This window comes from Cervus canadensis, chromosome 7, assembly GCF_019320065.1.
Source record: "Cervus canadensis isolate Bull #8, Minnesota chromosome 7, ASM1932006v1, whole genome shotgun sequence".
NCBI classification, from domain to species: Eukaryota; Metazoa; Chordata; class Mammalia; order Artiodactyla; family Cervidae; genus Cervus; species Cervus canadensis.
The window spans coordinates 34,924,413-34,951,418 of record NC_057392.1 but is presented as its reverse complement, the minus strand read 5'-3'; the positions used below and the strand labels follow the sequence as shown (position 1 = coordinate 34,951,418).

Below are 27,006 nucleotides of genomic sequence, written 5' to 3'. Positions count from 1 at the left end.
CTGGTGCCTTCCTCCATCCCAGACCCAATGGGGGAGAAGAGGAGAGTTTAGAACATGAGGTGGGAAGGTAAGTTCTCTCCTTTTCAAGAAGAGCACAGCTTGCAGCTATGGGAAGGGGGAGTGGGGAATGGGGGGTGTTCCAGAAGGCTTTATGTCCCCAGGGAATACTAGCTGGGGGAAGGGCAAAGACCAGAGTCCATGTCCTAGTCCATGAGGCTGCCTTGGGAGAGGGCACCCTGATATATGGGCTAGCTGGGGGCAGTCAAGGTTCTTACTGAGGGGGCCAAGCAGGCAGCCACAGGCTCGATACACTAGAGCAAATAATTTAATCATTATTTCATTTGCATCACTAATTATCATGGCCACCACATGATGCAAGTACATGGGGGTGCCACTCACATAGAATAGAAATGAATAACCCTTCCTGGATTGTGCAAAATGGCGGTCATGCCAATTATGCCTTTATCATTCAGTCATGGTAACGATTATACCTGAATACACATTCCTGCCCAGTAACTGAGTTGCATCAACTTGTTATGTTAGGGCCTTCAGACTTCACTTAGGGGATTCTGGTCATAGAAAATTTTGTTGCAAGGTTATACTTTCTTAAAATCCCACAAATGGAATTTTCTCCAGGTTTTCCAGTGTTCCCATGTTGAGGAAAGACAATAAAAAGTAAAATGTTGCATGTTAGATGAAAAGAACTAAGAAAAAAAAATTAAAAGGAGTGGGAAACAGTGCTGATACCTGTAGGAGGCCAAGGAGGAGTTCTCTGTAAATGTGATATACTTGCTAAGACATGGTTCTCCCTAGTGGTTAGAGAACAAGTCACACTTGGTTACACCTTCAGAAATGAGTGTACTGGAAATGAGTCTACCACCAGTCTCACATCTTGTTTTCAGAAAATGGACTGTGTGGGACCAGCCACGTGGCTATATTGGGAAGAGAATTCGAGGCAGGGTAATTCCAGAGGATTCCTTATGAGAATACCCAAGTGAGCCTGGAATGTTTGAGAAGTGAGAAGGTGTCTGGAGTAAATGAGAGAGGTGTGAGAGCTAACAGGGGCAGGGCAGGTAGGACCCTGTGAACCACTGCCAGGATTTGAGTGTTTTTACTTGGAGAAGGAAACTTCTATTCAGTACCTATTTTAGTCTTAGCACAAGATGTTACAGAGATCAGTAGTAAAAAATGAAAACCCAAAGGCTTTATAACCCGTTGGGGCCCATGAACAGTCTGAACAGGAGCAGACCAGAGTGTGTAAGTCACCTGGGAAAGGTGAGTCTGTTTCACATGGGAATTTGAAGTTGATGAAAAGCCAGTACAGCAATGTGCATTCTAAGTGAGGAAAGCAGTAGGTGCAGTGTCACAGAGGAAAACCCAATTGGTAACGTAAAGCCTTTTACCATCATCTTGCAAAAGCTGTTCCTTAGAATGGTATTGTTCATTTAATAACAGTGGGAGCTTCTGAACAGCCTGACAGTGGTTGTCTTCTTTTAGAAATGGAAGAAACAGTCAGTCAACTAATGATTAGCAAGTTTGGCCGCGTGATCAATCTAGAAGCCCTTCAGACACTTTCTGTGAATACAACGCTTGAAGAACTAAAGATCAAAAAGCTTCGAAAGGAGCTATCGAACGTAAAGGAAATGAAAATGTGGGAGGTAAGGATGAGAGGGCAGGTGACCCTCTAGGCAGAGGTGAGAACTCCTGGTGAGCAGTCATGGGGTCCCTGCAGAGCATCTCTACATCTGTGCAGCTAGAGCATCTCACAGGCTCCTGTGAGCCCCACTGAGTTCCCCCATGGTCTTAAGTCTGTCTCGGCTTCCTTATCATTCACTTAATTGGAGGTACTGGTCTATCTTGGGATGAAGCACCAGCACTGGAGTCTGGGGTCCAGGATTCATGTAAATATGAGGGCAGCATGGCATGAAGGATGAGAGATTCCACTCTGAGGTCCGCATTAATGTATAAATGCTCTAAGTGTTATAGACATGAACTGCTATACTCTGTGCCTGTTAAGTCACTTCAGTTGTGTCCATCTGTTTGTGACCCCATGGACTGTAGTCCACCAGGCTTCTCTGTCCATGGGATTCTCCAGGCAAGAATACTGGAGTGGGTTGCCAAGCCGTCCTACAGGGGATCTTCCCAACCCAGGGATCAAACTCTGTCTCTTATGTCTCCTGCATTGGCAGGTAGGTTCTTTACCACTAGTAGCACCTGGTAATGCTCCGAGGATCCTACTTATATAATTCTATATAGCTTTTGCATGTTGTTTCCATTCTGGAAATTAGAAAAGCATCTCTAAGTAATAGATTTTATAACAGGGTATATACTATTTAGCTGGTAGGGTCTTAAATGTTAAATGCCTACACTGTTCCTGGAGCCATGAGATGAGGCAGTATTCCAGTTACATCCTGATTCAAAGAGAGGGACTTTTTAGAAAGATTTTATAAGCTCACCAATCACATGGCTTCTCTAGTTTTCTGACTTAACAGCAGATAGGGAAGGAGGAGAGGTTCCCAGTGGTATCTTATCTTTTCTTATCTAAGATTTGTCACTGTACTGTGGAGAAACAAATTACTCCAGTGCTGGTGTCAGTGGGACTGGTTCCAATCAGGGTAGTGCTGGAGATAATATGTGCAATCTAAAATAATTTGTTGGAGTAATAGGGTAACAAAGGAAAGCCAATGGCAGATGTATGGCCATTGAAGCTGGTCACCTTGAGGACTCTGGGCCAACACTGGGGGACAAGTGATACAGGAAAGTTTCTGGTTAAACAATCATTCTCCCTTTTAATTAATGAACACCAGCACTCATTCAGCATACTAATATCCTTCTTCAGAAGTGGAGTGATATGTATCTCCATCTTATTTTTGCCCACTTTCATCCTACTTATTCTTTTTTTCTGTAATCACACCTGATGCACCTGCTTCTATTATTGGCTTACTATATTTCCCCATGTGCATAGGGCTTCCCTAGTGGCTCAGATGGTAAAGAATCTGCCTGCAATATGAGAGGACCTGGGTTCGATTCCTGAGTTGGGAAAATTTCCCTGGAGAAGGGAATGGCTACCCACTCAGGTATTCTTGCCTGGAGAAATCCCATGGACAGAGGAGCCTGGTAGGCTATAGTTCATGGGGTCACAACAAGTTGGACATGACTGAGCAACTAAGCAGCAGCAGTCACTGTACGTGACAGGCAGTGAGTACAATAAGCATGGTCTTTAAATTCTACAAGGGCAAAGTCTAGTTTGTCAAGAAAAACTTCTGGGCTTCCCTGGTGGCCCAGACAGTAAAGAATCTGCCTGCAATGCCATAGACCCAGGTTTGATCCCTGGGTAAGACAGATCCCCTGGATAAGGGAATGACAGCCCACTCCAGTATTCTTGTCTGGAGATTTCCATGGACGGAGGAGCCTGGTGGGCTACGGTTCATTGTGTTGCAAAGACATGGACACCACTGAGTTACTAACACTTTCATTTTCATGTGCATATCACTCCGTTTGCTTGAGGGTTTTGATCAAATCTGGACATTTGTTTTTGTTTCCTCTCTCATTCACTGAATCCATTTTACACCTTCCTGCCCTGGTAGGAAAAGATTGCTCAAGTTCGATGGGAATTGATGATGAAGACAAAAGAGCACACAAAAAAACTTCATCAGATGAATGATTTGTGTATTGAAAAGAAGCAGCTTGATTCGAGACTGAATACTCTACAGAACCAGCAGGTATGTTCCTTTTCTTTAGACCCTTTGTCAGAATTTGGGATGTTCTGTAAAGGGAGCTATTCATAAGAATACTAAGTGCTGGCTTTTAAACGAACCTTGATCTTGAATGGGTTTTGGCCCACCTGGGTCTCTGAGGACACTGAGTTGATGCTGTTTACATTACGATGAGGGACTAGCTTCACTGTATGCCTATTGGGTGCTATGAATTCAAACAGAAAGTACTGATTAAGGGATTTGCCTTGACCCTAGAGAGGTAAGGTTATTTAAGGGTAAATAACGATGTCAACATGCTCCCTGAATTTGGTGTCAAACATCCATTTTCAATATCAGGTATTTCCTTTGACCTAAAGTCTAAACCACGTTACTTATTAACACACTTGTTACTTTTTATGGCTTTCAACTTGCTCTGATAGGTTTTTTGAGGCTAACATAGTAATACTTAACACATAGTATGTTGTGGGTAATACTTATTTAATAATAAAGTTTCTATTTAAGCCTTGCCTTCTAGGAACCAAACACAGGTATGGCATATTCTAAACTGTATGCTATAATATTTTAATAGTTTCTGTAAAAATACTGTTTTCTCTTGGTTTTTACTTTTTAAGCTCCCAGGAAATGTTCTAAACCAGGGGTTTTCAAAGTGTTTCCATGAAGAATGGCATGTGCGTCCCCTGGGGAGCTTGTTAGGAATGCAGATTCTGGTTCCCCAGTCAGACATACAGAATCAGAAGCTCTTGGGAGTGGGCCTAGAATCTAGAACAAGCCTTTCAGGGGACTCTGCTGCATGCTAGAGTTGAAGAATCACTGGTCTGAGCAAAAGTCCAAAAGAAAGAATGAATAAAAGGCTTTGGGAGGTTTACAACTAGAATTAGAGAAGAACACTAGAATCTGAATGTCAAAGACCCTTTATCCACTAGACAGTTTTTGAGCTGAGAGTCAAGGCAGTGTTCAGGAAGGATGATGCCAAGACAGAACCTTCAGAGTTGGCCATGAATACACATCTGTTGGCTTGATGTGTTTTTTTTTTCCCCAATTATTTTTATTAGTTGGAGGCTAATTCCTTTACAATATTGTAGTGGTTTTAGCCATACATTGACATGCATCAGCCATGGATTTACATGTGTCCCCCATCCTGAACCCCCCGCCCACCTCCCTCCCCATCCCATCCCTCTGGGTCATCCCAGTGCAACAGCCCTGAGCACTTGTCTCATGCATCCAACCTGAACTGGTGATTTGTTTCACACTTGATAATATACATGTTTCAATGCTATTCTCTCAGATCATCCCACCCTCGCCTTCTCCCTACAGAGTCCAAAAGTCTGTTCTATACATCTGTGTCTCTTTTTCTGTCTTGCATATAGGGTTATTGTTACCATCTTTCTAAATTCCATATATATGTGTTAGTATACTGTATTGGTATTTATCTTTCTGGCTTACTTCACTCTGTATAATGGGCTCCAGTTTTATCCATCTCATTAGAACTGATTCAAATGTATTCTTTTTAATGGCTGAGTAATATTCCATTGTATATATGTACCACAGCTTTCTTATCCATTCGTGTGCTGATGGGCATCTAGGTTGCTTCCATGTCCTGGCTATTATAAACAGTGCTGCGATGAACATTGGGGTACACTTGTCTCTCAGATCTGGTTTCCTCGGTGTGTATGCCCAGGAACGGGATTGCTGGGTCATATGGCAGTTCTATTTCCAGTTTTTTAAGGAATCTCCACACTGTTCTCCATAGTGGCTGTACTAGTTTGCATTCCCACCAACAGTGTAAGAGGGTTCCCTTTTCTCCACACCCTCTCCAGCATTTATTGCTTATAGACTTTTGGATAGCAGCCATTCTGACTGGCGTGTAATGGTACCTCATTGAGGTTTTGATTTGCATTTCTCTGATAATGAGTGAGTTTGGAAGTTTACCTTCTTCTGCAATTTTCTGGAAGAGTTTGAGTAAGATAGATGTTAGCTCTTCTGTAAATTTTTGGTAAAATTCAGCTGTGAAGCCATCTGATCCTGGGCTTTTGTTTGCTGGAAGATTTCTGATTATAGTTTCGATTTCCATGCTTGTGATGGGTCTGTTAAGATCTTCTATTTCTTCCTGGTTCAGTTTTGGAAAGTTATACTTTTCTAAGAACCTGTCCATTTCTTCCAAGCTGTCCATTTTATTGGCATAGAGCTGCTGGTAGTAGTCTCTTATGATCCTTTGTATTTCAGTGTTGTCTGTTGTGATCTCTCCATTTTTGTTTCTAATTTTGTTGATTTGGTTCTTCTCCCTTTGTTTCTTAATAAGTGTTGCTAATGGTTTGTCAATTTTGTTTATTTTTTCAAAAAACCAGCTTTTAGCTTTCTTGATTTTTGCTATGGTCTCTTTTGTTTCTTTTGCATTTATTTCTGCCCTAATTTTTAAGATTTCTTTCCTTCTACTAACCCTGGGGTTCTTCATTTCTTCCTTCTCTAGTTGCTTTAGGTGTAGAGTTAGGTTATTTATTTGGCTTTTTTCTTGTTTTTTGAGGTAAGCCTGTATTGCTATGAACCTTCCCCTTAGCACTGCTTTTACAGTGTCCCATAGATTTTGGGTTGTTGTGTTTTCATTTTCATTCATTTCTATGCATATTTTGATTTCTTTTTTGATTTCTTCTATGATTTGTTGGTTATTCAGAAGCGTGTTATTTAGCCTCCATATGTTTGAATTTTTAATGGTTTTTTTCCTGTAATTGAGATCTAATCTTAGTGCATTGTGGTCAGAAAAGATGACTGGAATGATTTCAGCTTTTTTGAATTTACCAAGGCTAGATTTATGGCCCAGGATGTGATCTATTCTGGAGAAGGTTCCATGTGCACTTGAGAAAAAGGTGAAATTGATTGTTTTGGGGTGAAATGTCCTATAGATATCAATTAAGTCTAGCTGGTCCATTGTGTCATTTAAAGTTTGTGTTTCCTTGTTAATTTTCTGTTTAGTTGATCTATCCATAGGTGTGAGTGGGGTATTAAAGTCTCCCACTATTATTGTGTTATTGTTGATTTCCCCTTTCATACTAGTTAGCATTTGCATTACATATTGTGGTGCTCCTATGTTGGGTGCATATATATTTATAACTGTTATATCTTCTTCTTGGATTGATCCTTTGATCTTTATGTAGTGTCTTTCTTTGACTCTTTTCACAGCCTTTATTTTAAAGTCTATTTTATCTGATATGAGTATTGCCACTCCTGCTTTCTTCCGGTCTCCGTTTGTGTGAAATATTTTTTTCCAGCCCTTCATTTTCATTCTGTATGTGTCCCTTGTTTTGAGGTGGGTTTCTTGTAGACAGCATATATAGGGGTCTTGTTTTTGTATCCATTCAGCCAGTCTTTGTCTTTTGGTTGGGGCATTCAACCCACTTACATTTAAGGTAATTATTGATAGGTATGGTCCCGTTACCATTTACTTTGTTGTTTTGGGTTCGTGTTTATACAACTTTTCTGTGTTTCCTGTCTAGAGAAGATCCTTTAGCATTTGTTGAAGAGCTGGTTTGGTGGTGCTGAATTCTCTCAGCTTTTGCTTGTCTGTAAAGCTTTTGAATTCTTCATATCTGAATGAGATCCTTGCTGGGTACAGTAATCTGGGTTGTAGGTTATTCTCTTTCATTACTTTAAGTATGTCCTGCCATTCCCTTCTGGCCTGAAGACTTTCTATTGATGGATCAGCTGTTATCCTTATGGGAATCCCTTTGTGTGTTATTTGTTGTTTCTCCCTTGCTGCTTTTAATATTTGTTCTTTGTGTTTGATCTTTGTTAATTTGATTAATATGTGTCTTGGGGTGTTTCGCCTTGGGTTTATCCTGTTTGGGACTCTCTGGGTTTCTTGGACCTGTGTGGCTATTTCCTTCCCCATTTTAGGGAAGTTTTCAGCTATTATCTCCTCGAGTATTTTCTCATGGTCTTTCTTTTTGTCTTCTTCTTCTGGGACTCCTATGATTCGAATGTTGGGGCGTTTCACATTGTCCCAGAGGTCCCTGAGGTTCTCCTCATTTCTTTTGATTCTTTTTTCTTTTTTCCTCTCTGCTTCATTTATTTCCACCATTTTATCTTCTACCTCACTTATCCTGTCTTCTGCCTCCATTATTCTACTGTTGGTTCCCTCCAGAGTGTTTTTGATCTCATTTATTGCATTATTCATTTTTAATTGACTCTTTTTTATTTCTTCCAGGTCCTTGTTAAACATTTCTTGCATCATCTCAATCCTTGTCTTCAGGCTATTTATCTGTAACTCCATTTTGTTTTCAAGATTTTGGATCATTTTTATTATCATTATTCTAAATTCTTTTTCAGATAGATTCCCTATCTCCTCCTCTTTTGTTTGGCTTGGTGGGCATTTTTCATGTTCCTTTACCTGCTGGGTATTTCTCTGCCTTTTCATCTTGTTTAGATTGCTGTGTCTGGAGTGGGCTTTCTGTATTCTGGAGGTCTGTGGTTCCTTTTTATTGTGGAGGTTTCTCCCAGTGGGTGGGGTTGGACGATTGGCTTGTCAAGGCTTCTTGGTTAGGGAAGCTTGTGTCGGTGTTCTTGTGGGTGGAACTGGATTTCTTCTCTCTGGAGTGCAATGAAGTGTCCAGTAGTGGGTTTTGAAATGGGTCTATGTGTTTGGTGTGACTTTGGGCAGCCTGTATGTTGACGCTCAGGGCTATGTTCCTGTGTTGCTGGAGAATTTGCATGGTATGTCTTGCTCTGTAACTTATTGGCTCTTGGGTGGTGGTTGGTTTCAGTGTAGGTATGGAGGCTTTTGAATAATCTCTTATTGATTAATGTTCCCTGTAGTCAGGAGTTTTCTGGTGTTCTCAGGTTTTGGGCTTAAGTCTCCTGCTTCTGGATTTCAGTCTTATTCTTCCAGTAGCCTCAAGACTTCTCCAACTATACAGCACTGATAATAAAACTTCTAGGTTAATGGTGAAAAGATTCTCCCCTGTGAGGGACACCCAGAGAGGTTCACAGAGTTACATGAAGAAGAGGAGAGGGAGGAGGGAGATAGAGATGAGCAGGAGGAGAAAAAGGGGGACTCAAGAGGAGAGAGGCACAGCTACGCAGTACTCTGTTCCCTAAGTGTTCTCCATAGCCCAGAACACCCACAGAGATTCACAGAATTGGACTGAGAAGAGAAGGGGGAGGGAGGAAATAGAGGTCATCTGGGGGAGAAAAAGGAGAGTCAAAAGGGGGAGAGAGTAATCATCACACTCCTGAGTAAAAATGGGTACTTAATATTGGATTCTTAAAAGTCCAAAATTGATATCAAATACTGAAAAACAAAGTTTAAAAATCTAGAGTAGAGGTTAGACTCTTAAAAATACAATATTAAAAACAAAAACACAAAAAATTTAAGAAATGTATATAAAGTTTGCTTTAAAAGTAGGGTCTTTTTTTTTTGCAAATTAAAATTATGGAGTAATAGAGGAGTAATAGAGGGCTTTAAAGTAAAATAAAATAAAATAAAAATTTTTTAATTAAAAAAATAGTAAAAATATATGAGAATGAAAATTAAGGAGTAATAGAGGAGTAATAGAGGACTTTAAAAGAAAATAAAAGAAAATGAAAATTAAGGAGTAATAGAGGAGTAATAGGGAATTTTAAAAGAAAGTAAACGAGAAAAAATTAAGAAAAAGAAAAAAAATTAAAAATATATCTAGGAATTTCTCTGGAGCTGTTGCGGGCAGTGTGGGTTCAGTTCAGTTTCAGATAGCTCCGTGTTCCAGCTTATGCTTCTCGATATCTACAGGCCCCTTCCAGTGTAGTCGGTGTTAACTACAGGTATTTTAATCTGTTGCACCTGTCACTTCCTAAGCGGTTCCCTTTGTTTATTTGGCTTCTGTTTGCTGGTCTCTTCAGTGTCTAATTTCTGCCCTGACACAAGCAGGCAGAGGTGGTCTCTTGTTTAGGTTCGCTTGTTCAGTCGTACTGTTGGGAGGGAGGGGCACTGCAGGCAAATATCACTGACCTGTGTGGGGAGCACTTGCAGTGTCTGGCCACACTGGGTTTGCCCCTGCTCACGGCATGTGTGCTTTCCCTGTCTACACTGCTCAGGCTCCAGGCTGCTCTACAGGGAGTGGGCCCTGAGTTGCGTGCGTTCCAGTTTTGGGGTACTCCACAAAAGCCCAGACTCAGTTGGGCCTGCGTTTTGTGCCTCCCCTGGCCCGAGCAGCTCAGGCAGCCAGGAGCTTGACGGGCGCACTCTCCCCGGGTGCAGTGCACCTTATCCCCTCTGTAGTCCCAGCCTCAGTTTCGCGCCTGCCGGTTGGGTGTGCCTTGTCTGTTCTGGGGAGATGGTCTCTAGCTGCGACCCTCCCAGCGGATGTCAACCATCCAGAATCTCAGGAAGTCTTTGGTTAGAAACTGGAAGCCTGTTTGCAGTTTGGTAGGGGATGCCATCTCTGGAGCCGAGTTTGCCCCTTTCCCCTCCCCTCTGCCTCCTGCCTCCGGTGGCGGGGGATGGGCCGGTCCACAGCCGGCTAGCTCTTTTCTGGAATTGCTCAGTCCTTCCTTTGTTCTGCGAATGGGCTGGCAGTGTGTTCGGCTAGCGCTTTTCCCCGGTTAATTTTCTCTCTCTGCTATCCCACAGTTTAAGTTGCTATCTCACATTAGCTCCCTCTGATTGCCCTCAGGGCATTCAGGCCCAGTCCTTACTCTAAGCAATGCTGCCCACTCCTCTCCGTTCAACCCCCACTTGCTGGTGGCGGATGCGAGCGTCTGGGGAACTTTTCTGCTGGGAGTTGCTTTTAGGTATGTAATCTGTGGGTTTTATTTATTTTTCCTCCCAGTTATGTTGCCCTCCGAGATTCGAAAACTTCCCCTAGACCCACCAGTGAGAGGGTTTCCTGGTGTTTGGAAACTTCCTCTATTACAACTCCCTTCCCGGGACGGGTCTCTGTCCCTAGCTCTTTTGTCTTTTTATCTTTTATATTTTGTCCTACTTCCTTTTGAAGACAATGGGCTGCTTTTCTGGGCACCCGATGTCCTCTGCTAGCGATCAGAAGTTGTTTTGTGGAGTTTGCTCAGCGTTTAAATGTTCTTTCAATGAATTTGTAGGGGAGAAAGTGGTCTCCCCGTACTATTCCTCCGCCATCTTAGCTCCTCTCCCCAGCTTGATGTGCTTTGAACATCCAGATACCTTGGCAAGGAAAGAGTTTGGACCCAGGTGATCAGGGAAAGAAAATTATTACCTGGGTCTCTTTACATAGTATCTCTTCATAGCTTTACAGGTATGGTCTCATTCCATTGGCGAGGTCACTGAATCTTCAAAATATTGATTTTCAAAGCTCAGAGTGGTCAACTAACCTGCTAATTAATGTGTGGAGAAGTTTGTTTTTTAACTGAGGTCTGTCTGCTTCCCAAGCTGACCCCACTGCTATTATTCTTACAACACTCTAGGCATGGAGTGGGGTGTAGATGGCAAGGCCAAAGACATTTTAAAGTAAGAGTAGCCAAAATTTGTTTGGATATGGTAAGGAGAATGAGGGAAAAGCTATGGTGACTTCAGAGTGACCATCTAGACTGACTAGGCATGGTGGGGAGAAGACACGCATTTAGCTATAAGTAACAAAAGAGAGTAGCTCAAACAAATAGGGGTGCTTTTCTTCACTTAAGAAGTCTGCAGGAGACAAACTAGGGGTTTTGGTTTATTGGGCCATGATGTCATGGCCGGTACCTCTGTGATTCTCTCAGTGACCGGTAGAAATTCCCTTCAGAGTCACAGAGGCTGCCTCGGCTCTCTCATTGATGCCCAAATGCCAGCCTCTTGTCCCTTTCATTAAGAAAGCAAGCAAATGTTTTCTGCTACATCTACTGAGCCACTCCCAGCTGGAAGAGGAACTGGGTAAGGTTAGTATTTAGCTTTCATAGCCTCTGCAGTGAAGGTGGGCAAGGGGGAAGATACTAGGTGTTACGTCTCTTCCTTTAATGTGCATTTAGATTTAGTGAGAATCTACTTATGATATGAGCTATATAGGAAAAGGAGATATCTTACCTTAGAATTCCAGCGATGATCCCTGTAGGGTATGAGTTACTGATAGCCAGCTTAATCAGTTACCCTCTAAAGGGGATTTTTGCATGTAAGAGTTGCTTATTAGCACAAAGGGACACATTTCCAATGGTGGGATTTCAGAGGAAGAACTAAAGGGTTCTTAAAGAGCGGTGGCTATTTTAGATTGACTGCAAGGCAGGCACACCTAATAGAGCAATGAAGACAGAGAAGTTGCCATATTCCAAATGATGCTTAAAGCAGGGAGGTGTTTTCTCTCAACAGGGCAATGCCTTCCAGGGCCCTCGGAAAGCAGATACTGAGGCAAGAGAAAGGGTCACTGAACTGATCCAAGTCCAAGCCGAAAGGATTCAGGCCTTAAAGGAAGAGATTGCTCTTTTGCGTAAGAAAGGTGGTCTCCTCCTGCCCCCGATTCATCGCCCACAAGAGAATGAATGAAGTCCCCGGGGCTTTAACTTTGCTTTCTCCTCATGTCCATCCATGATTTGACACACAATTCAACAGAAGTTCTGTTTCCTCATTGTCTGCAAAAGTCTAAAACCAGAGCCAGTCATGTAGTTTTAATGATTTCCCCCCAATTGGTTATCTCAGAACTGACTGTAATGCTCAACAGCTACTTATATTGAACTGAATCATTTTAGATATGCCTGGAACCAAATGGATCGAATATAAAGTCTTAGGAGGCAGAGTCTCAAACCATCAGAAAGAATCAGTAATATATCCTGTTTTGTAAAATTTGGTTTTTGGTTATCTGAATGTTTAGCCATTGGCAAGAAAATCTATCATTCAGCAAACCATGAGAAAACCTCCTTTTCTTGATGGTTAAATCCTTGGAAAATAAACTTCGTTATCAAGTATTCTCTGAGAGGACACACGAGAAAAAAACCATTTTGCCAACAAACAATATCTGGGAAAAAGAAATGCAACTTAGAATTCTGACATTGTTAACTTCATAAGTCAGTTATTTGAGGGCTCAGGATTCAGGAATATAAAGAACAGAGCAGTTGGCCTTTGGCTGGCATAAAGCAAGAAATAATCAGCTTCCTGAATCACCCAGAGTTTTAGCAAACTCTTCAGCTCTGGGTGGAGCAGAGAAGTGTATTTTGCAGAATGGTTAAGAAGGAGGCTCTTCTCTGAAGGTGTCTGCAACTCTACCAGCATTTCCTATAGTTTCTCACATCCTGTGCCATTTTCCTTCTGGTTCTACTTGCGTCATTTGCTGGCTTTAATACAGATAAGGAAGTAATGAAATAGATTCCGTCACTGAGAGATCTCTAATAATAACTTTTGATTGTATGTAACATTTTGAGAGTATCCATTTGGTTTGGGGGTAAATGGTCATTGGAATTCATCTAAGGATGATTTCACCAACACTTGGATTCCTGTTAGTAACAGGTCTAGTAACAGGTCCACTTTAATGACAGCCTCTCTGGAGGCTGTCCCAGAATATGAATTGGTTATTGAAAAGGAAAGGTAAAGAAGGCAATACTGCACCAATGTAGAAAGTGACTCAGCAAAGTCAAGTCTTCCTAACCTGTGGCTAGCCTGCTGATCTGCCTGCCAAAATTATAAACAAGACTTGGGTTCTTTGTTGGAATACATATATGTTAGAGGTGGCCACCTGGCCTGCAGTGTCTGAGATCATCTTCCTATTTAAGAAGTCCAGATAGCTTACCATTTGTGCCTGTCAGCACAGAGCTCTGATGCAGTAGCCTCTCTACTGGACAGCACCCTTTACCACCTTCTCTGTTCTTCGCCCTTAACTATGTGTGCCCTTCAAGTATTTAAGAAAAGTATGCTAGTCTTAGCTCTGAGTGTTTTAACTTTTATGTAGGAATAAATAAGTAAAACATCTCACCCAATTTCTAAGGGTCAGGAATCTGGGAGCCACTTAGCTGGGCATTTCCAACCTGCATCTCCCACGAAGTTGCAGTCAAACTGTGCATTGGGGGATGTGTCCATCTGAAGCTTGGATGGAACTGGAAGGGATACCACCAGACCTACTCACTCAACTGGCTGGCCGGCCACCACCCTGAGCAGCTGCCTGGATACAGTGAGTGGTCCTGGAGGGGACACTGTCCCTTGTGGTGAGAGCTAGGGTTAAGTTCCACTATTTTCCTGGGCCTCATTATCAGAGATTTAGATAAGCACTGAGGATTCCTGTCATTCTAAAATCCTAATTCAGAATGAATGAATTCAGTCTATAGAAGAGCCATGTCAAGGATTCATGTGTCTATCAATTTAGGAGTAAAACCAGTCAAGATTACTACTTTTTGTCCAATTGAACCAAACAAAAATCACCAAAGTTTACTAAGCTTTCATACAGTATGTTTGGAATTTGACAATACAGTTAATTCATTCTTACTTTGAATTAGTCAAGAAATAGAGGTAGCTTTAGTTTAATTTCATTGATCCCAGGCTTAGTCTTGCATCTATAACTAAGTATGAGCATCTGAGTCTTTGGGAGGTTTACTATCAAACAGGAGAGCACCAGGGTGCAGCCTTGACTAGGGATAGATGGAAAGCTGTCCTGTTTCCTAAGCAAACTGTTTTCCGCCTCTTGCTGTGCCCTTAGAGAAGGCAGCCACCTTTGAGAGAGGCCAAAAATCAGTCTAAGTTATTTGCGGGTCAGTTGTTATCATTAAATATCAACACTGAAAGAAAATGTAGAGTCCAGCCCTTCTGTCAGAACTTCATAGGAAAATGAGTTACTCATTTTGCCAAGACAGTCTATTCTGTTGGGTAGCTTAGGTCTCCTAGCCAAGAGCTGAACTCTGCACCCTCACTAGCTCCCACACACCTAAGTCTTACTCTTCTTTTTGATTGTTGACTGAATCAGACTTTTAAAAGACACTACAGTAATTAACCTGAATCTAAAGAAATGCAAAATGCAATGAAACTGAATATATAAGTTGTTTTTTCTAGGTTAAAATGTAAAGGCCTGATACCCTAATCTTTTCCTGCAATTGGCTAAATATGCACATTTATCTTGTTTAACCTGCCTTAGAAGTGCCTTTTCTTTCCCAGGACTTTTCTGGGGGCGGGGGCGGGGGGGTAAAAGCATTCAGTGTTGTTATTTAAAACTACTTTCTGCACAGCACTGTAACATACCACTTCCATCCATAGCATTCACCAAAACTTACTTTGACAACCATTGAGATCAGTAAGCATAAAAAACCAAGACAAAATGAAGACTTAAAAAAGCCAGTGGGCTAGGTGAGTTACAGCCCAGATCTGAGAGGTGAGGCCTGTCCCCCTCCTCCTCTAGGCCTTCCATGCCAGATTTTATCTGAAGTCACAATCCTGCCTGAAGTCTGAATCTTCCCTGCTTCTTCAATCTTGTCTGAAGTCTTCTCTTCCCTGCTCTTTTTCTCCTTTCCTATAATTTCTATATTCCTTATAGTCCTTCATTTCATTTCTTAAAATATTTTAAAAATACTGCTTTTCTAAAAACCATGTTCCAATTTAGCTGCTGGATAGAGAAAGGCTGCAAGAACCTCTTCTTGTCAGCAGAGGGTGCGCTTGTCCAGAACCATCAAAGTCACTCCTGGGGCTTTCCTAGGATTTTGTTTATCCAATTCATGACTAGAGTGTGAAGCTAGGGTCTACCATTGATGACTCTTAACAGGATTAAGTGTCTCAACTGGCATTTCATCTGTAACTCAATTCTGCTGAAATCTAGAAGATACATTTCCCTCCTGAAAACAGTTAAAAGTGTGTTAGGGCTCTCAGCAAAAAGCTTTGGCCTCCATTTTACCACTTGTACATAGAAAGGTTGATCCTGCGGTTGGAGGGCAGTGAGTAAATGTTCATTTTAAACAACTAGTGAGTCAAGTCCTCCGGCTACGTTGGTGTGTCTTTGGGAAAAAGGGAAGTGAATTTTACCAGGCACCGTATATTCAGGTGTAGCACAGCACTTCACTAAATGGTATTTTAGAGAAAATACTTAGTCAACACACACCTGCAGAGAAAAGATGAGTCTCATTCCTTCGAGCTGCCCAAAGCTTTACCTCAAGTCCAGTCAGAGAACAGTGAATCGGCTTCTCCTCGCCCAGTGTACCCCATCTCCCTTTTGGACAAACAGTTACCACACACCTGCATTGATGAAAACACAACTGACATTCGACATTTAAAAGGACAAAATCAGAAATGTTTGCCGCCTTTTCCAGATCTCTCCTTGACGGATCTGAAAACGTTGCCAAGTGGACATTTCTTCAAATACTCAGACTGAATCCTAACATCTGAAGAGAATGCTGACTCATACATGACTAAGCTGAAGGTTATAGGGAAGACTAAACATTTATTTAGACGTTACAGTGTTTATTTTTACAGAGATATGTTGTCACAGATTATTGCTTATGGAAGGTTTGCTAATGCTCACAGTACTATACACATCTCAGTCTATCTCACGGGCATCTCGGGAAAACGTTGCCAGCAGCACCAGATCCAGCCGCTGTCACGGGTGGCTCCAGCTCTGATGCCATGGCGCTGGCTTTGCTTCTCTCACGGTCACTGTGGATGGTGTGCCTAGGAGTCCTCCTTCCACAGGCTTTTCTGTGGGTCTGCTGCAGCCCTCCCCTGGCAGTGGCACAGGGTCCAAGGGAAATGTTGCCTCCTCAGACTGTGTTGCTCTTCGCCTGTTGATGCCTGTTACGCTGTGGCTTGTTTTCCATCTCAGACCTCAGTGGGGAGGACTTGCCGTGTCTCTCCAGAATTATGAAAACATATACATTTATTTACAAGTGCATAAATATATAAATATGGCTATTATAGAAAAATAAATACCAATCTCCTCTCTTTAAAAAAAAAATAATATATAGTCTTCGTGGGATATCAGCTTCTGCCTAAATTGTAGGAGGTGGTGTTTCAAAAGACACGTGCACTGGTGGGCTGGGGGAGAGCCGCACCCCGAGTTCCTGCCCCGCATAGGCCCCTGAGGGGTGCTGGGGACACCAGTCTCCTCTCCCTACAGGGCAGGAGTCGGGACTGTCCACCTCTTCAACCGGCACGAGGCCCAGGCAGCATGGGGGTCCTGAGGGGGGAGAGAAGTAGGAAACGTTAGGGTCCAGACTGACCAGGAATAGTGCTCACTCTCTGGAACAGGAGCTGGCTACACTGGCCTTAGAGGAGACACAGAGACCCACAGCTATCGATACACAAGAACAGCTGCACTCCCTCTAAGGACAGTCACAGACCTGGCATGGTCCACTTCTTACCCACCGTCCCACCTGCACTTTTCAGTGGTGGAAGCGGGAGACCCTCTTGCATTTACCCTGTAACTGGGGGTGGAAATGAGGTGGGCTGAGCCCAGGAACTGTGCAAGACAATCCTACTCTTTCCAGGTGTGGGCTGCCGGCCCAGCCTCCCCATGCTTTCTGGCCATGACTGTCCCACTCACAACTTACCCCCCAGACAGAGGGAGGTCAGTGTGGATGCTAATGGGGTCTGCGTCTCGGAGGTGCCTATATTGGAATTTATCTCCCAGAGCCAGAGTCTAGGATCTGCATGTGACCTAGCATCCACTCCATGAAGGCTAAGAAACATCAGCTCATTCTCTGAACCAGCCTGTGCCCAACCAGGTATCAAAAAGATGAGCACAAAGAAAGCCAGTGGCTGGGCTTGGGGGCACTGTGCATTGAGTCCCCTGGAGGGAAAGTCTGGTGGAAGCACAGAGTTCTATGATGTGAGAACTTGGCTTCTTAATGATGGGTGCAACCTCATTCCTTAATAAAGACATAGGACCCAGCAAAGCAAGGTGTTGCAGAGTGATGAGAAAGTGCCCCTTGGTTTGAAGAGAGGAGCAGCAGGAATTTGCAAATTGCCTTGAAATGCTGAGACCAAAAAGGTTTCTTTCTCTGAAATGGAGAAGTACCCTTTCTCCGTCTCTGAGCACACAGCTTGAACCTGACACCCTCCTGCAGATCTGCTGGGCCTTCAGCAGGGAAGAAGGTGGCCAGCTCCCCTTCACACCCCCATCCTGCATATACAAGCTGTGGATGGTCTTTACCAAGCATTACCCTCAAGCATCACTGTTCTCTCCCTGCCTCCATGTCACTCCCGAGGCATGGATGTCTATCTTATTCTGCTCTGCCCTTGGCACTGACCTGGGTGAAAAACAGGGTCCCACATGGCTTCCAGCCCAGGACTCTGGGGTACACTCCTCATGCCTGGCTGGCCCGTGGCTTCAGGCTGCTCCTGGAGGTGGGGGCAATCGCGGTGCGGCGGGAGCAGCTGGTGAGCTGAGTCATCGGGCAGTGTATACAGGAAAGCGCCCTCGTCTGGGTTAGACCTGGGTGCTCTGCATGCACATAAGCAGATGGGGGGAGGGGTGAGGGAGGGGAAGAGTGGGCCTGGATCCCACATCCCTGGCTGCTTCCTTGTCTGTGGGCACCAGAGCTAGGCAGAGCTCAGACAGGGCAGGGGCTGCTCCCCTCTGGACATCAAGAGTGCCACATCATCACTTGCATGGGCAAGTCTAGTCAATATCCATTTGATTCCATGTGTGTCCCAAGTATGTGAGAGGATGTGGAGTCAGGTGCCTGTGGATATAGCCAGCTGTGTGGTGCTGCTCTGGACTGACAAGCAAGGGGAGAATTTCTGAGCAGAAAAGGCATCATAATTACAAAAACAACAACTCCCCCTCAGGCTCAGAGTCCAGTGGAGCAGGCTGTCACAAGAGGATCCCTGAGGGGCGCAACAGGGCTCCCCTCTCAGTGACTGATGCCAGGTCTGGGAAGCCAGGGAGAAAGCGAGCTCTGGGGCTCAGGAGTGGGAGGCCGGGGTACCTGGGAATCTGTGGACTGTGGGGGTCGTATCCACTGCCAAGAAAGGTCTGCCTCAGCATGCTGTTCACATCCTCCTGCTGCTCAAAGGGTGATGAGAAGGTCACATCAGAGTCCGGGTAACTTTCCCGTTCTTTGTTCAGCAGCCCAGGATTGAGCCTGGGAGGGAAGAAGTCCCAGGAGGCGGCCCGACCACCCCTCTGTGGCACCCCATACCTGTGTGCCCACGCTGCTCCCAGAGCCACGTTACCTGCTGAAGCTCCCCTGGACAGTGCTGCTGTGGCTTCATGCCTGCGTAGCCCACGGCAGCTACAGGGCAGGCCCTGTTCACGTATACCCCGTTGGCACAGGCCCGGCCATTGGTGCCACTGAGGTAGGACTGCCCACTGGCTCGGTGGCCTGGGAGCCCTCCCAGTGGTACCATAGTATATTGGCAAGAGGAGGACAGAAGGGCACTTCGAGGAAATCCCAGGTCTGTTGTATGCTCTGGAAGAACACAAGACAGAGCTATGTTTAGGTCAAGGAGGCCTGGGGAAGTTGGTAAAAAAAGTCCCATACGAATCTCAGAAAACTCCTGAGGACTTAAGGTCAAATGAGGTAGGCAGGGAATTGACTCTGCCCCAGGTGAGAGAATATTCTCTTGGAAAAGTCTTCCTGTCACCCACTTCCTCACAGCTAGACTTTTTTTTTTTTTTGCAGTAGGAGAGGAGATATAGGACCAAGGTCTGGGAGAACAAAGTGGTAAGTGAACAGAAGGAGTGCAATATTTAAATGAAGCAAGGTGACCAGATGTGTTGCCATGTGAAGCAGAACTCAGTGGATAACTCAGATTAACCGAGGATTAGGGGGACAGCTCAAGGCAGCCACAGACCTGAGGAGGCAGGAAGAGGCAGGGTCAACGTGTGGTCAATCGGCAGCTTCAGATAGTAAAAGGAGACAGACCTAGGTAAGTGCTGAGCTCCAGGGATGCAGTGAGGACAGACAAACTCCCATTCTATCCTCTCTACCTTCCAAGACCTGTGAGCATCCTCTGACTCTCTCCCATCCCTCTGGAGGACCCACCAGGAACCTGAGCTCCCATCAGTGTGAAGCAGGGTGCCGGGGATCCAGCCCCCTGGGATCCAGGCAGAGGCCTCCTTGGGGCTGGGAGGCCCCTCCTCCTCTCTCCCTGCCCCGGGCTCCTTCCCCTTGGTGCTGAGGAGGGTCACTCACTCACTTTGCTTAGACCAGGCCCTCCACAAGCAGAAGGGGATGAAGGCAACGATGATGAGGACGATAGAGCCCAGGACGACCCCAACAATCAGGTAGGGCAGGTCGCTGGAGCGGGCCACCATGGCCCCGGTGCCCACTGGCCGCTCTATGGTTTCAGGGGGTGGTGGCTGAGGTGGGGCCAGAGTTGGGGGTGGAAGTCGACCAGGCTGACCTGAAGACTTCCGAGCTGTAATGGGGACAAAACTCACATCAGCCTCTATTTCTTTGACATTTCTTTCACAAATAGGACAATACCCTGATTCCATGGGTGTGAGAAATGGGGTCAAACTCATAAGGCAGTGCCTCCGGCAGAGGAGTGTGGTATCCAAGCTCAGCATGAAACAGACATCTAATGTGAAACTGGGTGTGGCTGAAGAAACTTGATCCTTATATTTCAAAATACATCCTGAAATGTTTATGGATCAAGAGCTAGGGTCAGGCTGGGTCTTTGGGGCAGAACTGGTATAGGGACTTTCTAAACAAATAGCTGGGGATCTTTAGGAAGATCATATTAAAAAATGCATGAAACCAAAAAGAACTGAAAATGGAAGAACTTCCATGTGAAGCTGCTATTCCTGGGCACACTGGAGATGCAAAGTCCTGGGTCTGAGCTGGGACATGGGGTTTGGGCTCCCTAGGACCGACAGTGCTTGGGAAACACCAATCCAAAGTCCATGAGGTGGCACCTCCTTATCCTTCTGCTCTCATCAGGGTATGTCTGACGTCAACTCCTTTTCCCAGCTGTCTTTCCCCTGAGTTTCTAATAAAACAGTCCTCTGGGGTTTCCCACAACCTCTCTGAATGCTGCTGCTGCTTATATTTCTCTCTCCTTGCCCTCTTCTTCCTGTCTTTGCTTCAGACACCAAGAAGTCCTCCTGGTCCCTCTCAGTCTACACTCTCTCTTCTTCACTCTATTCTGTTCCCATGATTTCAGCCTATATCCTGATGACTGCCAAATACCCTCACGCAGGGCCCTGCCTAGGCAGGAGACCTGCTCCCTCACAGGACACCTGCATTCCAGTGTCTCAGAAGAGCCAGACTCAGTGTGTCTCCAAGCGGTTCACTTTGCTCCTTCCGCCCAGGGTGGGGTTCTCTGCTGGTCTTCCCATCTCGATAAATGGCACCACCACCTGAGTGCCACCTCAGCTCAAAACCTCAAGTTTACCCTGAACTCCTTTTGCTCTCTCTAAGCCTCAATGCACCACGTCCCTGGTCCTCCCTATACATCCTCAGGAAAGAAACTCACACCCACTCTCCTTCTCTTCACCTTTGCTTCCCGACCCCAGTTCTCGCCCCTCAGTTCTGCACAGTCACCTTCCTGACAAATCCAACGATGACCCTTCTCCACCTCACAGCCCATGGGGTCCTTGATGATCCCACTGCCTCCCAGTGTCCCTGGCCTCTTCTCTGAGCGCTGACACCTCTCGCTTCCAGTGCCACACACTCCTACCAGGTGGAGGTACGTGCAGGCTTGTCCTGTTCCCAGGTGGCTCCCTCCACCTGGCTGAAGGCTCAGTTCTTCCAGAAGACCCTTGCAAAGCCCATGTAAGGGCTCTGTTCTCTGCCCTGGGCACTTTGTGTCACCTGACAGGGGACTGCTGGCTGTGTGTGCACCCCTCACTTCTCTGCATGAGACAGACAAGGGCAGGAAGGGCACACAGGAGAGAGACAGCGAGCTGACGTCACAGGAAAACGGACTGTTTCCTTGTCTCTATCATCCAGGTCTATCTTCTCCAGGTTGTTTTCTTGCAATCTACCTTTCAGTGTTTGCAAAATGGAAATATCTATCCACTGACCAAGTGCAAAAATTGTTATTTTATGACTATGTTTAACATGTTTCAGTGCAGGGAGAGAGTCTGGCCTTGTAGTTAGATGAACTTGGCCCACAGCGTGCTCCACCACTAACTAGCTGTGTGACCTTGGTCAAGGAATAACATGTCCTAATGCCCCGTTTCTCTCATGGGGTTGTAGTTTAAGTAAACCAACTAGTGCAAGTATCAGATGTTATCATAGGAATAAAGTGTTTATAGAAAGCTCTCGAGACTGGGTTCTAGTCCATGAGATCACGTATGACTTAAATCCCAAGTTCCATGAAACCGTCATGATGGCATCCCCATTTGTACTTGATAAGAGGCACAGGCCAATGAACAGATGGGTTAAAGTGGCAAAGTTGGGGGATACTTGGAAGATAAGGAGTCATTCTGGAGAAGAGAAACCCAGCACATACAGCAGTGGCTTTGCCCAGCCTGCTGGGAAGAGCGAGAGGAGAGTGGCGAACCCGAAGAGACTCACCTTTGGTTTCACAGATCATCACGTTGCTGAACTCGCTCTCCCCTCCTTCGTTGAAGCACTGCATCTTAATGTCATAGGAGGTCTCTGGCTGTAGGTGGCTGATGGAATGCCAGTATCGATCCCCTGGGGGAGAGACCGAGAGAGTCAGACGTGGTGATCATGAATGTGTTTGCTCGGTCCCCACTGGAGGTGATGTTCTGGATGCTGACCCACGGTATCCTGTTGTCCCATCACCCTGGGAAGGAAGCATGTGGGCCTATGAACCCAATGACCTCAAGTACATCATGAAAGAGCCAACACTACGGGGCATGCTAGCCCAGGTTTTCTCCTTTCACCAGCTTCTGACTCCCCTGACAATAGGGGAAACTACCTCACACAGGAAAAACCTCACAAGGGTTTCTCACCTTCCACCATATCCTTCTTGTAGTCACTGTCGTTGTCACTGTCTGTGGGTCGGTAATAGATATAAAAGCCGTGGATTGGGGTGTTGTTGTTACTTGCTGGGATATACTGCAGGGAATAAAAAAGAAACAAGTTGACAATGAGCAGAGAAATCATCATGTGAGCAGAACCACTGGTGGATGGAAATATTACCCAGCCTAGAGTTTAAAATTCACTGGGGACCCAGACAGACATTTCTTATGATCTCCAGGCTCTCTGGACAATGACATAGAGATTACTCATTATTTTACGTAGCCTAGGAGTCCCCAGCTTTTAGAGAAACAAACTACCATTTCTTCAGAGTCCCCTCTGAAACTTCCTGGGTATTGTAAGGGTGAGCCTCTCTGGCCAATTCCCAGGAACACCTAAGGGGAGGTAGCTTAGGATGAGCCAAGGGAGAAAGGTGATTCCTTCCTGCCCGCACTGCTGTCCACTTCTGTCCAGCATGGAGCTTGGTTTCGTCACTCTGCTGGCAGCTGCACCAGACCACTCACCATCCACTTGAGCATGATGGTGGTCTCATTGACGGCATCAGTGAAGGTGATGTAAGGGCCTGCCACAGGCCTCTCGTACACTCGGCTGCTGTAGCCTGACACCACGTAGGGCCGGGATGGGGTGCTGGGCTCGCTCTCCCCCAGCATGTTCAGAGCCCGGACTCGGAACTTGTAGGAGGTGCCTGGGGAGAGAGACTCCCTGAATCGGGGGCCGGTAGACACCACCTGCCTCCCGCTCAGCCCATGCAGGCTGAGGACCTAGAGGGGTCTTCTGGGCAGTCTTTCCCCAAAAGCATGCCCTAAAGGACTTCAGGACTCCCACCCTCATCAGAAAAGAGCCAGGAGATGGTTTGGGACTATTTATAGAGAGAGGGAGGCAGAAGTAGCGGCTTGTGGGGCTGAGGTAACATGACCAAGAATGGCCACAAGAGCCTGGTGGTGGGTGGGGACAAGCAGAGAGAAGACCCTCCAAAGCTTCCCTTCTCCTCCAGGGAGCTGGCGGCCACCAGGGGACCAGGAAGGGCAGTTGGCCAGGGTCCTACCTTTCTCTAGGCCTGTGATCTCCACTGAGAGCCGGGAGGGAGGGATGGCGCTGGTGGCTAGAATCCAGTCCCCCACTTTCTTCAGCTTCTTGTACTCCACAAGGAAGGATTGGATGGGGAAGCCACCGTTCCCACGGGGAATCCAGGTCACATACACTGAAGTCTCAGAGGCCATGGAGATAGTGGGCCTGTCTGGAGCTTCTGGGGCTGGAGGAGACCATCCATGTGGCAGGAAGGAAGCGGGAGGGAGGAAGTGATGAGAGGGTGGTGGTAATGTGACTAGACTTGGCCTGTTCCTGATGGGAGCCCACCCCACCCCATAGCCCTCCACCCTGGTGGGAAGGGAGCCAGCCCCACTCCACAGCCCTGCCCCCCTGCTGGCTGTATCAGATCCCAGGGCTCCCTGGGTCACTGTCTAGGGAGGAGCTCTTGAAAAGTTCCAATCCATTATCTCTTCCTGTGGTCAACCGGGAAGAGGCCAGGAGTAGGCCACAAGGATTCTCAGGCCCCATTCACTGCAGCAGTGAGCCTTCTGAGGCAGTGGGCCTGGGTCCCATTCTGATGCTCGCCGACCCCACCCTTGGGGCTGCTGGGGACTTACGGGACAGGCGGCCATGGTCCGGCTGGCTGCTGCTCTGGGGGCCAGCTCCAGGGTCATCTCTCTGGATCTGCTGCTCCTTGCTGGCCACAATTTCAGGTTTGGGCCGTCGTCCTGGGTAGAAATGGGTTGAGATCAGCACAAGAGAGAATGTGTGTTAGGTCTCTCCTTCCATAGTCTTTTCTGCCTGAAGTTCTACCAGGGTGTCTGACAAGGCCATGCAAATAACAGAGGGCATTAGAAGTGTGGTCTGATTTTCAGCTCCATCTGACGGGCATGGAATTGCATGTGGCCCCCAAGTGCAAAGGGGGCAAAGGAATGCCAGAGGCCAGCTGGTGCCTCTCCTGATAGGAAGTGGAACCGCAGCCTTGGCAGGGCACACAGACCACAGGGAGGCAGAAGCCAGAAGGAAGATAAAGTTCAAGGTAAACAGCTGGAGCAAAGTGAACAGGGCTTCCACCTGACCTTGTAGGACTGCTCAGGCTCATGGAGACCCTAAGCCAGAGGAACACTGGACCCTTACCAGTTCGGAAGGTGACCATGGCCGTCTGGCCTTCGCCTGCACAGTTGTAGGCTGCCATCTCCACCTCATACAAGCTTCCAGGGTCTAGTCTGGTGAGAGTCAGGCGGTGTTGGCTGGCCGGAATGCCAGAGATGGTCCAGTCATCAGAGGAGTTGGTGACCTGCTAGAGAAGGTGGCTGGTATAAGGACCAGCCTCTTGCATGGAACTACAAGCGGCTGTGGTTTACAAGGAAAGCAGAGTTGAGCCCAAGAGGGCAGAAGAAAGGAACAGAGATGGGCCAGGTTGGCAGGGAGATTGGCCCTACAGAAGGCGGACTGGTCCTGCTAGCCCAGGACATCGCCCTTGCTGGGCCAGGAAAGCCAGGCTTCCGGATCCCTCATCTAACGATCTCATGAAAGAAAACTCAGTGGGGAGGGGCAGAATGCCTGACTGACACTACTTAGAGTTTCTCCAAAGGCCTCTCCCCCTTTCTAAAAACATCCCTATTTAACTTCTTTCTCCTTGATCTGTTGAAACCAAACAGTATCCTCATATTCTGAGATGACAATGAGAATAATAAAAATAGCACAAGTGGAAACGGCCACATTTGCTGAGTGCTTGGATGTGCTGGGGCTTCCCTGGTGCCTCAGATGGTAAAGAATCTGCCTGCAATGTGGGAAACCTGTGTTCAGTCCTTGGATTGGAACGATCCCCTGGAGAAGGTAATGGCAACCCACTCTGGTATTCTTGCCTGAAGAATCCCCATGGACAGAGGAGCCTGGTGGGCTATGATCAGGTTGCAAAGAGTCAGAAATGACTGAGTGACTAACACTAACTTCTATGTGCTACAACATATAGTTACATGCACCATAAAGCATGTTACATGCACCATAAAGCATTTCCATGACAACAGTCCAAGAGATGGGTGTTAATACTGTTCCCATCTCACAAGTAGGGAGGCTAAGGCTTAGAGGGACAAGTGACTTGCCTAAGACCATATCACTAGTGAGTACAGAAATCCTGGCTTGACTCCAGAAAATAAGCTCATAAATGTCACCTACCCAGAAAGTCAGTCTGGGAGCTAGAAAGTCCTGAGTTCAAATCCGAGCTGTGTCTCTTACCACACACAGATAACCAGCTGGGTGAAACCCTGAGCAACTTCCCTAATCTTCCCAAAATGAAGCAAGTTAAATCTCTCAGCCTATTCTGAAGATTAAACCCGATGACTCACTGAAGCTGGCACACAGTAGGTTCTCAACAAGTACTTGCCCTCCCCTTCCTCCCTCAAGTGAGGATTTCAACCCTCTTTTTTTCTACTCCTGCCTAGATCAGAACTTAAAAACCATGGATGAACCGTAACCATCACAGATTACTCTTTAATAGCGTCAATTTCTTAGCTCTGTAAAGAAAAAATCAAGGAGCTCCAGACTTCCGGACAGGCGTTGCAGAGGGTGTTTCCCCCTCCCCTACCCCACCTTTGAGGACACAGCCTTCCCACCAACTGTGCACATCTCCAAGAGCCTGCTGGGGCCTGAAGCTCTATTCTGCTGAAGGAATTAAACAGCTTGTAGGAAAAGCTCTTATCCCCAAGCAGAATATTCCAAAGTAGAACAAAACCTACTATTCAAAGGCCAGGGATGGTCTGGGCTCATTCATGTCAGGCTTCCAGGATTTGTTCCAAGGGGAGAAGTTTTTACAAACTGAGAATCCCCAGTGGTGCTGGAAAGCCAAACACAGTAGCCCAGGGTCTGCAGATGCACCAGGAAATGAAAACTGGCTTCATGCATGTGAAAAAGTGAAAATGAGATGAATGACTCCCAGGCTCCAGCAAGAGAGGGGGGCTGAAAAAACACAACCCTAAGGCTGATTTTTGCTTTCAAAGTCCTTTCCTGTGTGATGATCTTTATGACAAGTTAGTCCCTCAAGAATGAAACTGCTTTCAAAACATAACTGTGCCTTGGCAATGTCCACCTAACAGTTCCAAGTGCCCCACAGGCCAGATCCCCACAGGAGCCAGGCCCAGCAGGGCCCTGTCCTCTCACTTCCCCTGCGCCCCTTCTCCCTCGGCCTCCCAGTGCTGGCCTCACTTCAGTGGGCTCAGAAATGAAAATAAGAAATGGAATGGCAATTAGTCACTGTCACGCACACTGAGAGGGTGAATGCAGCCTCAGCCTGGTGTTTCCGGATCACCTCGTGTGGCCTCTGCCAGCCTGCCTCTTGGGGAGGCAGTTTTACGGCCACCTATTGGCCCGAAAAATATTATTCTTGCTCTCATGCTGGTTCTTGTCTCCTAGGGACCATGAGCATTTGGCCTGCCCTGATCTTTGTCTCAAACTCTGCTATAGAGGTGTCCAGTTACATGGGGAAATA

General features: G+C 46.1%; 2 protein-coding genes across 7 annotated transcripts in view; one reads left to right on the top strand and one right to left on the bottom strand.

The window, feature by feature from the left end:
• The window catches only part of CFAP44 (cilia and flagella associated protein 44), a 145,739-nt gene extending 130,215 nt beyond the window's left edge, over window positions 1-15,524 (top strand). The window contains exons 33-35 of the mRNA XM_043474858.1: window positions 1,498-1,658; window positions 3,588-3,722; window positions 11,998-15,524. Of these exons, the coding sequence (XP_043330793.1) occupies window positions 1,498-1,658; window positions 3,588-3,722; window positions 11,998-12,171 (470 nt within the window). The 3' untranslated portion in view covers window positions 12,172-15,524. The remainder of the gene's footprint in view (window positions 1-1,497; window positions 1,659-3,587; window positions 3,723-11,997) is intronic.
• Window positions 15,525-16,013: 489 nt separating this feature from the next.
• Window positions 16,014-27,006, bottom strand: part of BOC (BOC cell adhesion associated, oncogene regulated) — an 82,918-nt gene continuing 71,925 nt past the window's right edge. For 4 of the 6 annotated variants that reach the window (XM_043474853.1, XM_043474851.1, XM_043474852.1 and 1 more), the window contains 11 exons: window positions 24,657-24,819; window positions 24,137-24,247; window positions 23,536-23,742; window positions 22,994-23,175; window positions 22,463-22,568; window positions 22,059-22,181; window positions 19,732-19,953; window positions 18,766-19,001; window positions 18,519-18,595; window positions 17,838-18,031; window positions 16,014-16,765 (listed from right to left, as the gene is read on the bottom strand). In XM_043474853.1, coding sequence (XP_043330788.1) covers window positions 16,578-16,765; window positions 17,838-18,031; window positions 18,519-18,595; window positions 18,766-19,001; window positions 19,732-19,953; window positions 22,059-22,181; window positions 22,463-22,568; window positions 22,994-23,175; window positions 23,536-23,742; window positions 24,137-24,247; window positions 24,657-24,819 — 1,809 coding nt within the window. In that variant the 3' untranslated portion in view covers window positions 16,014-16,577. The remainder of the gene's footprint in view (window positions 16,766-17,837; window positions 18,032-18,518; window positions 18,596-18,765; window positions 19,002-19,731; window positions 19,954-22,058; window positions 22,182-22,462; window positions 22,569-22,993; window positions 23,176-23,535; window positions 23,743-24,136; window positions 24,248-24,656; window positions 24,820-27,006) is intronic. The other 2 variants (XM_043474855.1, XM_043474856.1) reach the window with 2 other exon arrangements.